We start from the raw sequence: 13,033 nt of genomic DNA, 5'->3' as shown, positions 1-13,033 counted from the left end.
AAATCGGTAGTTGGGAAAGTTCTCTCTGAAGACCTGACAGTTAAGCAGAGATACAAAACATGCATATATGTAGACAGAATGTCATAGCTGGGCACTCTTAGCAAATGCTAAGTCCATGAAAATGCAAGGAACTTGTCATGTCCACTGATTACCTAGGGGTGCAGTATGCAGTAGTGCACACAGTGGGAGAGTGGTAGGAAAGGAGAGAATGGAAGTAATCAGGGAACAGGTGATGTAGGACGCTAGAGGATATAGTATTTGCTTCAGAATTTATTCTAACTAGATGGAAATCACTGAAAGGAGGACATGATCTAATTCAGGTTTTGGTAGGGGGTTGGCAGATAGATGACCATGGGGCCAATGGGGCAGGCTTAATGCACCTAAATGTGCTTATTCAGTGGTTCATGTGAGAGATGGCAGTGGACTGGGCAAGAGCAAGAGCAACAGAGGGTATGAGAAGAGACCGGGCTCAGGATGTATTTTGAAGACACATCTTCTGGGTTTGTTGTCATGCTGGAGGAAGATATCAGAGGGAGGATATAAGAATCACACGTTGGGTTTGTTCTGAGCAACTGAGTGAAGGGAAGTGCCATTCAAGGAGATGGCGAAGGCTCTAGAAAGGTAGCCCTGTGGGTAAGGGTGAAACAGGGGAGTCAAGAATCAAAAGCTCAAACACGGGTGCCTGGGTGGCTCAGTCGGTTAAGTGTCTGCCTTCAAATCAGGTCATGATCCCAGGGTCCTGGGATTGAGCCCCGCATTGAGCTCCCTGTTCAGCAGGGAGTCTGCTCCCCCCCGCGCCCCCGCCTCCTGCTCTCCCTGCTTGTGTTCTCTCTGTCAAATAAGATAAAGAAAAAAAATCTTAAAAAAAAAAAAAAGAGCTCAGAAACAGAACTGTGAGACTTAAATAGTTTGTTTGAACTCAGAGTGGAGATGCCATGTGTGCACAGGAAGTATATATATAAATATAAATATATAAAATATATATTTAATTCGTGCCTTATTGCATAAACTAGGACTTCAAGTATCACGTATCATAGATTGGTGAAAGAGGCTCTTTTTGCTTTGTTCTTGATGTTAGGTGAAAGCATTTAGTCTTTCATTATTAAGAACGATATTAGCTAGGGGCGCCTGGGTGGCTCAATGGGTTAAGCCTCTGCCTTTGGCTCAGGTCATGATCTAGGGGTCCTGGGACCAAGCCCCATGTCGGGCTCTCTGCTCAGCAGGAAGACTGTTTCCCTCTCTCTCTCTCTGACTGCCTGTCTACTTGTGATCTCTCTGTCAAATAAATAAATAAAATCTTTAAAAAAATAATGCTATGATATCAGCTGTAGGGTTTTTGTCTGCTTCCCTGTCTCAAATAAATAAATTCTTTAAAAAAAAAAAAAAAACAAAGTTTACCTATCACCCAGCAATTGCACTACTGGGTATTTCCCCTAAAGATACAAACGTAGTGATCCGAAGGGGCACGTGCACCTGAATGTTTATAGCAGCAATGTCTACAATAGCCAAACTATGGAAAGAACCTAGATGTCTATCAACAAATGAATGGATAAAGAAGATGTGGTATATATATATATACAACGGAATACTATGCAGCCATCAAAAGAAATGAAATCTTGCCATTTGCGACGACATGGATGGAACTAGAGGGTATCATGCTTAGTGAAATAAGTCAATCAGAGAAAGACAACTGTCATATGATCTCCCTGATATGAGGAAGTGGAGATGCAACATGAGGGGTTTGGAGGGTAGGAAAAGAATAAATGAAACAAGATGGGATCAGGAGGGAGACAAAGCATAAGTGACTCTTAATCTCACAAAACAAACTGAGGGTTGCTGGGGGGAGGGGGGTTGGGAGAGGGGAGTGGGGCTATGGACATTGGGGAGGGTATGTGCTATGGTGAGTGCTGTGAAGTGTGTAAACCTGGTGATTCACAGACCTGTACCCCTGGGGATAAAAATACATTATATGTTTAAAAAAAAAAAAAGTTTACCTCCCCCTTTCTTGATGATGACTCCCAGGAAGTGATTTTATTTGTCCCTTGCTATACTGACTTAGGGCTGCTACAGTAGGAGAGAAAGATCCAGCTGGCCTGAGAGCTGGACTTTTCACATTACCTGGTCCAAAAATGGCCTACTTTGGAGAACCAATATGTCATCTCTTGAACTGAAGAGAAGTTAGGACAAGGATTGTACTACCACTGACACAGCTGGTGAGAAGACTGCAGTATGCATTCCCACAGGAGCAAAAAGATCAATGGGGAGGGCTTTCCCTTTTTCATCCACACCATATCTCTGGTTATCTGAGCCACTACCTCCGAATTGAGGCCAGGAAAAGGAGTTTTGTTTTCGGGGGGAGGTCACAATGAGAACAAAAAAGTTAAGGCACAGAAAAATGATATTGAGGCCTGCTGAATGATAGGGCTCACCCCAGATGCATAAAGTGATAGCCAATCTTCATCACAACACCTCCTAAAGGAACTTCAGAAGTCCCCAGACAGAAACCGACTGAGTCTTGCACAGTGACATTAAAGCACCCAAAACTGCTCACAATCATTGATTGGCTAGGTTCACAGGTCTTGGATAGCAGACACCTCATAGTTTTATCTCCTCCTCCCAAAACCTAACACCCCTCTACCCTCTTAATAGCCCCCTTTTTCATGTTTTGCACTGTCAGGGGAATCTTTTAGTCCTTTCATGAATGCCAGCCAGACACATGAACACTCTTGGTAACCTTGGGATGAGTCTGATAGAACCAAAGCGCTAAAACTTATTCCCCTACTTTCACCTTCGTCTGAGTTCTTCCTTCCCACAGCAAAAGATTTATTTTTCTGTCTCATCTGAAAAAAAAAAAAAGGAACTTTAAAATAAGCCCCACAGCTGTAAATATTTGATAACTCTGCTCTAATCACAAGTGTCTTCCCAAAAGGACTCAAAAAGACCCTTTGAAATTATCTTTTTCTGTCTTAATTTAAGGCCAATGAATTGGAAGTAAAAAGGCCAGGGAATCTTGAGAAGTTCATGACTTCTAGAGGAGGACGAGGTTGTATAAGACATTGCCAGCGACACCAGGTTGATGAGATGAAAAAGGAGGAGGATTTCCTCAGTGTCCATGCTCTTTATAAGGATAGATGGGATCTGGTGGTAAGATGGTAAGAAACCTGGGCCCTGCCAGTGTGAATTTTGCTCTGGGAACACACATCAAAATCTAAGGCACATTTTTAAATGCAATGTGGCTATACAAGAAGGTCAAGAGCTCCTTCTCTTTGAATATTTCACATATCTTATTTATGAGGCAGCACAAACAATCATTTATCCCTTACTGACTCTCTTCTGCCCTCCTGCAGACCTCTACTCTGAGCAATGGGGGAGCAAGGAGTAGTCAGGAAATTATGGGCCAGTAGTGCCCTCCCCTTTACATCTGTGCTCTTCATTCTGTGGGGTAGACCTTCAATGTAATAAGAGGTCTGAGGGACATCCACCTCCATGTACATCTGTTACACCTTAAAGCATCTACCCTATACCAGTGATGGGGAAGAAGTGGGAAGATTTCAACTACAGTAATAACAGGAATAACGATCCTTGAGCCTTGAGGCAGATATTGTTGATTTTTGCTGGTCCCATTTCACAAGTTTGATGTGGAAATTTGAGTGAAAGCAAAACACATTATTCCTCCAAATTGCCTAATTTGAGTTCATCTTTGCTTTCCAGTGCCTTTCCTATTTTACATTTACTCTCTTGTATCTCCTGTCCCTCATTGTCCAATTATTCACAGGTCTTTCATCCCATCCAGTGTTTGCAAAGTCTTAGAAATACTGTGTTCTCCTGTAGTATCTGACAATACGACATCTTAGAACACCTTCCTGATCCTCTTTCAACTTCCTCCTCCCTGCTATAGTGCCCTACACTATACACTACAGTATTCACTTAGACATTCCCCTGACTCATGCATTTTCCTTGGTTTGATGAGGAGGGTATTGACGTGAGGCCTGGGGAAAATTATTCATAGAAAAGAACAAAGGACAGAGTTATATTGATTGTACTAAATGTTTATTGTCTGAGTAAATGAAGCAAATGTAAACTACCTTTATAACACATGGAGATTAATGAAAACTATGGGGTGCATTTCTGTCATAATTTCAGCAAAATAGCCTAAAGAGTACAAAAAAAAGCCATGGGCAAATCCCCTTTGTATAGCAATGGAGTATCAATATGGAGCAATGCTTTTGTCCAGTGGAGACAATCTTCCCTACCTTAGAGAAGATCTGGTCTTAGTGGTGGGTGGAAGAGGACTCCACCCCCACCTACAGACCTGAGGCCTATTTGTTATTCAGTTAGGCAGTCTGACCCATCTCTCTGGCATCTCCTGAGACTTACTTTCTCTAAAGTCTTATGCAAGAGAATTTTAGCATCATCAGCCACTGTATTGATGAATTTCAAATGTAGAAAGTAGGTTTTAAAAAACTGGAAGACAGTGGATGGCAGGCCTCCATTTACTGAGCAATAGCATTCAACACAGTTCATGGCCCTGGCTATTATGTTGTCATCCTTCACAAGTAACCAGAAATTCAAGGACTTGGTGAAACTCTCCATCTCCTCTTTTGATATGCCCAGATTCTTCGCAATCTCTTTGACTGATTTCTCATCCAAACCAAAATGGCTCCGGTAAATGTTCAAGCACTTTTCCTGCTCGGGAAAATCAAAGCCCTTAAAGCAGGCCATGAAGGGGATGAAGCTCAAAGCAGATGATTTCAGGGCATCCAGCCAGATCTTCTCTTTGAGGAAAGCTCTCTTCATCTCAATAGAAGCATCAGACAAATTGGGCAACAGAAGCGCAAAAGCGTAGCGCTTATGAACAGGGAGCTCCTTCAGCAAGGTCTCTTCCAGTGTTGGGAAATCAAAGTCATCCAGATCAAAGTTGGAGACCAAGAAGACGCACGGCTCACGCACTCCAATGTGGCTGAGGTTAGCTAGGCAGTTGTCTCGTATCTGCTGAAGCACTCTCTCCCTTTTGAAAGATGTGGGTTTGCGTTTCTCTTCATTATATAAATCATTGTCCACCTTGGTTCTAACAAAGTAGAACTTCTTGCCTATCTCTTTGATACTTTTGGCCAGCAAAGCATCATTGAGGCTAAACCGAGAGGAAGAAATCATGATGAAGAAGTCATAGGTAGCAAATTCCACCCTTTCTAGATATTCATATGGTTGGAAATTGGGGGTTCCCGTTCCGGGCAGGTCCCAGAAGGTCACATTGGGATATTTGGGATGTTGATAGGGCGTTCTCTTCTTGGTAGTCTCCACAACGCCAACACTTGCAGAACCCTCCTCTTCATAACTAAGTCCTCGCAGGGCATTGATGAAACTGGACTTCCCCGTGCCAGATTCCCCAATCACAGCCACATCTAGTGGAGCATTCTCTGCTGCCACAAGTGATTTCTCAATTATGTCAGCCACATCTTTTAGCTTGGCCTCTTTAAGGGCTGTTTGAATTCTACCAAGATCTTCTTGAGAGAGGATTCCCCCTACCTTACTGATTAATGTGGTGTAGTGAGGGATAAAGTTGGTGGCCAACTGCTGAAAATTCTTTCCTGCCAGGAAGTCAAATAGCAACTGATCCATTCTGGTTAACTGTGAAATGTCTGTGGGAAAAGGAAAGTGAATTAGGAAGACAAATGGAGCAGCGGAATAGACACATAGTGTGAGCTAAGGAAGCGCACAGGTCTCAACAGCCCATTCCCATTCTCTCACACTTACTAACGTTACTCTGATTTGCTTTTCCTGATGAATTTTGTTTTCGTGCTACAGTAGAAACTACTTGTTGTCTACTCTGATGATTCTTATGTTACAAGAGTCAAGGCCTGTGGAATAGAGAGTAACAGTACTCAAAGTTGTTCACATCCTGAACCTCAGAGCCTGTGAATGTGTGACCCTGCATGGCAAAAGGGACTTTGCTGGTATGAAGAAGTTCAGGATCTTCAGATGAAAAGATTTTCTTGGATAATCCAAATGGGCTCAATATAATCACAGGGAACCTTTTAAGAAGGAAGCAAGGCCAAATGAAGAAAGGGAGGTGGTATGATGAAGGTGGAGATAGAAGTGAGGATCCAGAAAGATGTAAGAAGGGTCACAAGATAAGGAATTCAGGCAGGTTCCAAAAGCTGGAGAAACAAAGAAATGGATTGTCTCCTGGAGTATTCAGAAGGAACCAACATTGCTGACACCTCTACTTTATTATTTTATTTTATTTTCAAGTTTGTACTTAAATTCTAGTTAGTTAATATATAGTGTAATATTTGGTTTCAGGAGTAGAATTTAGTGATTCATCACTTGCTTGTAACAACCAGTGCTCATCACAAGTGCCTGCCTTAATACCCATCACCCACTGACATCTTGATTTTAGCTCCTTTAAGATTCATCTTTGACAACTTCCCTCTGGAATTATAAGACAATAAATCTGTTGTTGTCTTAAGCCACAAATTTTGTGTTACTTTTTTTACACAGCAATGAGAAACTAATGCAGTCTGCATTTGCCTGAAACTGTAACACTGAGCCATACCCCTTTCCATTCTGTAGGAGGAATCAATCAGGCCAGCACATTAGAGAGCACAGAATAGCACATATACCTCAGTTCACATAACCTGCAGCAAATAGGGGCAAGAGTTGTCTTTTGGTAGAGGCAGGGGGCGGAGAAAATTCTGCCCGGATGTCTGTTCCATAAGAGGGATAGCCAAGCACATAGTCCTTCTGGTAATAATTACCCCCTGGCAGCTTAATGTCCATTTATCTCACCTCATGGAAAAGTTTGTGTGCAATTTAAAATTTGTGACAGGAAGTGGCAGGAGAAGTAAATGAGACCTCTAATTTTCCCAATTCAATTCTGCACAGTCTTGAAGTAGAGATATCTGATTAAATCATGGCAATTCAAGGAAATCATCACTACATATGATGTGGTCTCTTATGAGTGAGAAAACTCTGATTTTAAAAATATTTATACATGTAAGTTTTCTCAGGGACTCCCAGTGGGTTTTTAAGAGTAGGAATGTGCTCAGGGCTCATCCACTTCCTATATGTTCTGCAAAAACGATTTTCAAAAGAGGAAGAATCATGAGTTTCAAAGAAATATAAAATAAACGTGTGTTAAAGATTTTATTTATTGGATTACTAATGAAGGAAACAGGCAGAAGACATTACTTGTTAAACAGATATTCCCAAAGAGACATTTATAGTTCAAGAATATTGAAATGAATATTAAAATGATGTCAGAGTGCTGTATTCTAAGGTGAGCGTGGGAAGGCAACTGAACCTGTACAGACAGAAATTAGATATATGACTGCTATGGACTGAATGCGTCCTCCACAAAATCCATAGATGATGCATGAGCTCAAAGTTCTGGTATTAGCTCGTGGATTTTTCGGCGGTTCCTTAGTCGTGAGGGCAGAGGGATCATGAATGCATTAATCCCACAGACACCCCCAGATTAAGAGACTGCAGAGACTAACTTGCACATTCTGCCATGTGAGGTGACAGGGAGATGTCCATTCCTTCAGAAGGATGAAAAGTATATTTCTGTTCATAAGCCACCCAGTCTGTGGTATTTTGTTATAGCATGAATGGATGGGAAGAAATTTCCAAAAAAAGAATTATTTTGCATTGCTACCAATAATTAAAACTCGCTGTTTTGAAATAGCTCTATGGTATGAAAAGCTAGATTGCATTTAAAGATGGCATAGTTTCCAAAGGAGACACACAATAAACACTCTGCTTATTCTAAATTTTCTTACAACTTTTTCATTATTAAAAAAAAGAAGAAAAAGAGGCATTTTCAGACTATGGTTCTCTCTTCAAAGAGGATGACATGAGCAGCTGGATGAAATCTTAACTCTCAACCCATCTGACCTACACCTCAACCCTGCAAGCACAAAGCCAGTATCCCATCATTGCAAGTACACATTTTCTCACTCACCAGTTCTGGAAAGAAGAGAGGCTTCTGATGATAGAGTTCAGGAATGTTTCCAGTAACACAGCAGAAAATGCTGAGTGTTTTTCAAGTATTCCCTGGAGCCCCTGGCACAGGAACAATCCAGAGGCTTATACTTCCTAGGAAATATAGGCACTGAGTGCTCCTGAGGTCACTGCCCTAAGCAAGGGGCTACAGAACATCTATTCTGCCTAGGTAAAGAGTGATAACAGGATGATGACAGCCTCTGACTTGAGCCCCTCCCTGAGGAAGATTTGGCTGATAGTTCTAAGGCCCACATTTACAGGACATGAAAGTGAAACCATTATTTCTACACAAAACAAGCAGTTCCAGGAAAAGAAGAAGCATGAAGGGTTTGTGACCACGAGTGTCTCAGGGAGTTGGGGGTAGGGCAGAGAAACACCAGAGGCCAGGGGAGGCAGGTCTCCAATGACTCTTGTGTGGCCATCTAGCCATGAATCTGTTGGGAAGACTGGGGACAGGGAAGAAGGCTATGAGCAAGTATCCAAAGCTTCCAATACAAGAGAAGCCTTTCCTGTCAGAAAGGAGAGGGACTCTATCATTTCTCTTTCTGTTTTGTTCATTTTTAGGAGCCCTACTGCTGACTGCCACATTGTAACACTTAGGTATAGATGACTCTGCCAGGTCATGGGGTCACATCTCATGAACACCTTAATCTACCAGGAAGCATTCTGAAGAAATTTGACAAGCAGCTTGGAGGGAGACCCAAAGAGGGAGGAAAGAGCCTGGAATTTTAGATTTATATGAAAGATCAAAAGGAAAATACCAAAGTTCCTTAGAAGAAAAAGAATATAGGAGAATCTGCTGTTATCAGATAAGATTTATTTCACTGATATAGTATGGAAGAAATTTGGATGCTGGCACAGGGATAGACCAACTCACCCACAGAAAGGGACACAGAGCCTTGTGTAGGATTTCTGTGGCATAGGACAAGTGCATGGGATGTCAATGGGTATAGAAGGCACCATCTAGTAAATGGATTTGACGAACTGATTCTCCATATGGATAGAGGTTACTGAATCTCTGATTACATCACTTATGATAATCAGCTCCACATGGATTTAAGACCTAAATCTTAAACGGACACTGTAGAAGAAAATATAAGAAAATACAGCTGTTCTTAGAGAAAGATGCCTTGAACAAGATGATACCATATAAAGACACCAGGATGATAGCTGTATAAAACAGATAGATCAAAGAGATACCTTTGACTACATTAAAGTGAAAAGCTTCTCTTCATGAAAACAGATGCAAAAAGAAAGTTAAAAATCTCCACAAATCTGGAAAAGATATTTGCATAAAGGTAGTCAACTGAGGATCAGTGGAAGGAACATTTTTTTAAATTCCAGAAATCATCAAGAAAAAGTGAAACAATCCCGCATGTAAGTGGGCAAAAGACGTGAACAGAACTTTCTCAGAAATAGAAACACATTAGAGGGGGGAAAAAGTAGAGAAAGTACCAGAGATTAACTAAGAATGAGGCAAATGTATATTTCTGCACTACAAAATAACAACATACATTAATTCAGTCAGAAAAATTAAAAGTTGGACAAAATCAGGTGCCTGTGGGGTTTGTAATTTAATAGAATCACTTTGAAGAAACAATATGGCTGAATCACATCTATACACCTTAGGACTCAGCATTTCCACTCCTGACACTATACCGAAGAGTCACTCTGCAAAAATGAGCAGAAGACAGGTGGGCATGTACTCCTAGCAACAGTCTTCATAATTGTGAAAAAGGAGATGATAGGCATTGACAGAGAATCGATTAGTAAGTTGAGGTACATAATGTTGAAAGAAAGAACATAGGGATATGGTGAAGAATGAATCTTTTAGTATAATGTTGAGATCAAATATTAAGAACCCATAGAATACACCTTAAATAAAGCTTCAAGAAAACTAAACATACATGATATGTAAGCATACCTAAGTGGTAACATAACAAGTCAAAGAAAGCAGTTATAATCACATGCTTCACGAAATTCTTACATAAAGGCTGTGGACAGAACTGGAGTGAATAGAAACACAGAGGTAGGTATGAGTTATTAGAAATGTCCTATTTTTTTCTGGTGATTTTTCAGTAAGTAGGTGATCACTATACTACACCAGAAAGTAACATTTAAAATAGAAAAATATCTCAGTTCTTCCCAGATTTTTGCTGTGTATATTCTTCTGTGTGTACTTGGTCCTGAATCTCTCCCTCCTGTCATGTTTTGGGGACATCAGAGAAATACTCTGTCTGACATACAGAGACAATCACTGCTATGATGGGACAAAGACTGAGAAATCATTCAGGGAGGAAGCATTGGGCAAGAGAGACTGAAATTCCAGGTGGAAGCAATGGCAAGGCAAAGACGCAGGCTCACACATGGACTTGACAAGTGGCCGTGGATGCAGAGGAGCACACACAGACAGCCAATTACAGGGGTCAGTAGTAAGGTAGGAAAATCCTCTGAGGCTCAGGTACCCTGGCAGTGATGGGGCTCTTTGTAGTGGCAGAAAGCTCTCACTCAGGGGATCCTTAAGGTGGGCTGTTCTCCAGCAGTGTGTGAGAATCACTCTGGGGCCGGTAGTGTATTTGGCTCTGGCTTGCCGTGTCCTTGGCAGCCAGTGGACTGGGGCCTGATGCCTTAGTATGCCCACCTCAGGGTCCAGAGTCAGACTTGCTGCTCCTAAGTCAATGTTAAAACATCAGGAGGTATGATTTATGAGGATATTTCCTCTGTTCAGAAAAGGAAAATCAACTCTTTTCAGAAATGAATGACCTTAGAAATACCCTCTCTCCTGGTCCCACTCAGATGAGTAGAGGTCCAGTTAGTATAATATGCAATTTCCAGACTTTTGTAGAATAGAAATCTTCCCTGCCCTGGCTCAATTCCTCTTTGAGACGAGTGAGACACCTGAAGCAGGGACAGGAAAAGAGTCAGCTTCTTTCCTCTTTCTTCCTCCCACTGCCCCCATTATAGGAACAAACTTGGATAGGAGAACTACGAAGGTAGGAAAGGACTCACTCAGGTAGGACATTTGCAATCCAGCTGATAGCCTGGTGTGGTAAATGTCCCTCAGGGAGAGGGTCCCTGGAAGGCCCATGCTGATGCCCCCATTGGGATCTTGGGGCAGGAATAATCCAGACTTTGTAGACTTCTACCTCCTCCGTGGTGTTGGTCACAGGAGGGCAACCCTAACTTTTTCTCCTTGTCCTACCCAAGAAGACCATGTGCAGCCCTCATGGTTGACCATGTCCCTTGAAACAGACTCACTAAAATGAGCCTTGCCTTTCCTCTCCTCAACCTTTCAGCTGTCATTTTCTCCCCCAGGGGAGGACTCAAGGATGGCAATGCCAAATTCACAATCTCTTAGCCGACGAAGTATCTCATAACTTTTTATGGACATAGCAATATTGGTGGAAACTGTAAAACAGACCTTCCTTTTTTTATTTAAAGTCAATCTAATTAAGATATAGTGTATTGTTAATTTCAGATGTAGAATTTAGTGATTCATCAGTTGCCTTTAACACCCACTGCTCATTACATCAAGTGCCCTCCTTAATTCCTATCACCCAGTTACTCCATCCCCCCACCCACCTCCATTCCAGCAACCCTTAATTTGTTTCCTATATTAAGAGTTTTTTATGGTTTGTTTCCCTCTCTGATTTTGTCTTATTTTATTTTTCCCTCCCTTCCTCTATGATCCTCTGTTTTATTTCTTAATTTCCACATATAAGTGAAATCATATATTTGAAATCATTATATTTTATGACTACTTATTTCACTTGGTTTAATACCTTCTAGTTCCATGCACATCATTGCAAATGGCAAGAGTTCACCATTTTTGGCTGGCTGAGATAGACAGATATATATATATATATAAAATATATTACACATTTTGGGCATTTTGGACATTGCTAATATAAACATTGGGGGGCATTGCCCCCTTTGAATCACTAAAAAACAGACCTTGGGGCGCCTGGGTGGCTCAGTGGGTTAAAGCCTCTGCCTTCGGCTCAGGTCATGATCCCAGGCTCCTGGGATTGAGCCCCGCATCGGGTTCTCTGCTCAGCAGGGAGCCTGCTTCCTCATCTCTCTCTGCCTGCCTCTCTGCCTACTTGTGTTCTCTGTCTGTCAAATAAATAAATAAAATCTTTAAAAAAAATAAAAAACAGACCTTCACTATAAAACAGACTGTGGCATTCACATAGTGCCCTCCCTGGGGCCTCACTCCCAACCACAATCACCTTGGGTTGCTTTTCCTTCTATTCCTTCATGATAATGAGGACATGACAATCACTGAAGAGTTGAGCAGCTACCCCAAATCACCCAGACTGTAGTGAACATACAGAGACTCACATCCTCACCTGACTGAGACAGGTAAATTGACACCAGGTAAGGTCACAGCTGGGTCAAGAACACCACTATGGATGGAGCATCTGCACTCTGATCCCCATGGATGGAAGTGAATTAGCCACTGATCTGTACACATTGGGCATCCCCAAGGAGCAACTTTGCAGGCAGTGTCTGCACCCATCTTAGGGACTAGACTCCGGTGCTAAATGTGGACTTCTCACTGGTCTGGGCACTGACATCAGAGGAAGCATCTCAGGTAGAATGTAGCAGGGTTTGTCTCAGAACACCCCATCCACTTCTGGGACTCTGTACTGAAAGTGCTCAAAATAATCCTGCATAATCCTCAGGTAAATGCTGTAGGAGCCCTACCCATCAGAATGAAGAAATTGAAGATGGTTCATCCCCATTTTGAGAACTGGAGTCGTCTACAGGACTACAAACAGAAAGTGGTCCTCTGTAACTACCCTGCTGGGGCTGCAGCCCTGCCACCACCTTTATCCAGAAATTACACAGATCTGAGAGGAAAAGTACTGGAGAAGAATACCCTCAAAAACGTCCTTGTCCTTCTCAGCACCACTTCCTGCCTTCTCTTTAGGCTCTTCCTAGGACAACCACAACCCAACACATCTTGCTTCTTTCCTTTGGGAGCATCCTGGGCTGAAACCAGTTAAGGAGGGTCCCAGAGGTA

At 42.0% G+C, this 13,033-nt stretch overlaps 1 protein-coding gene across 1 annotated transcript; it reads right to left on the bottom strand.

Moving 5' to 3' along the window:
• Positions 1 to 4,028: 4,028 nt before the first annotated feature.
• On the bottom strand, positions 4,029 to 8,167 carry LOC308343824 (interferon-gamma-inducible GTPase 10-like). Its single transcript, XM_080805004.1, has 2 exons — positions 7,964 to 8,167; positions 4,029 to 5,639 (listed from the first exon to the last, which is right to left on the bottom strand). Exon 2 carries the CDS (start codon positions 5,617 to 5,619, stop codon positions 4,327 to 4,329), a length of 1,293 nt encoding a protein of 430 aa, XP_080661130.1. The 5' UTR covers positions 5,620 to 5,639; positions 7,964 to 8,167; the 3' UTR covers positions 4,029 to 4,326.
• Positions 8,168 to 13,033: the final 4,866 nt, after the last annotated feature.

Source organism: Martes martes (assembly GCF_963455335.1).
Source record: "Martes martes genome assembly, chromosome: 5".
NCBI lineage: Eukaryota > Metazoa > Chordata > Mammalia > Carnivora > Mustelidae > Martes > Martes martes.
Note: the sequence above shows the minus strand (reverse complement) of the source record. Positions and strands in the feature narration are given on the sequence as shown.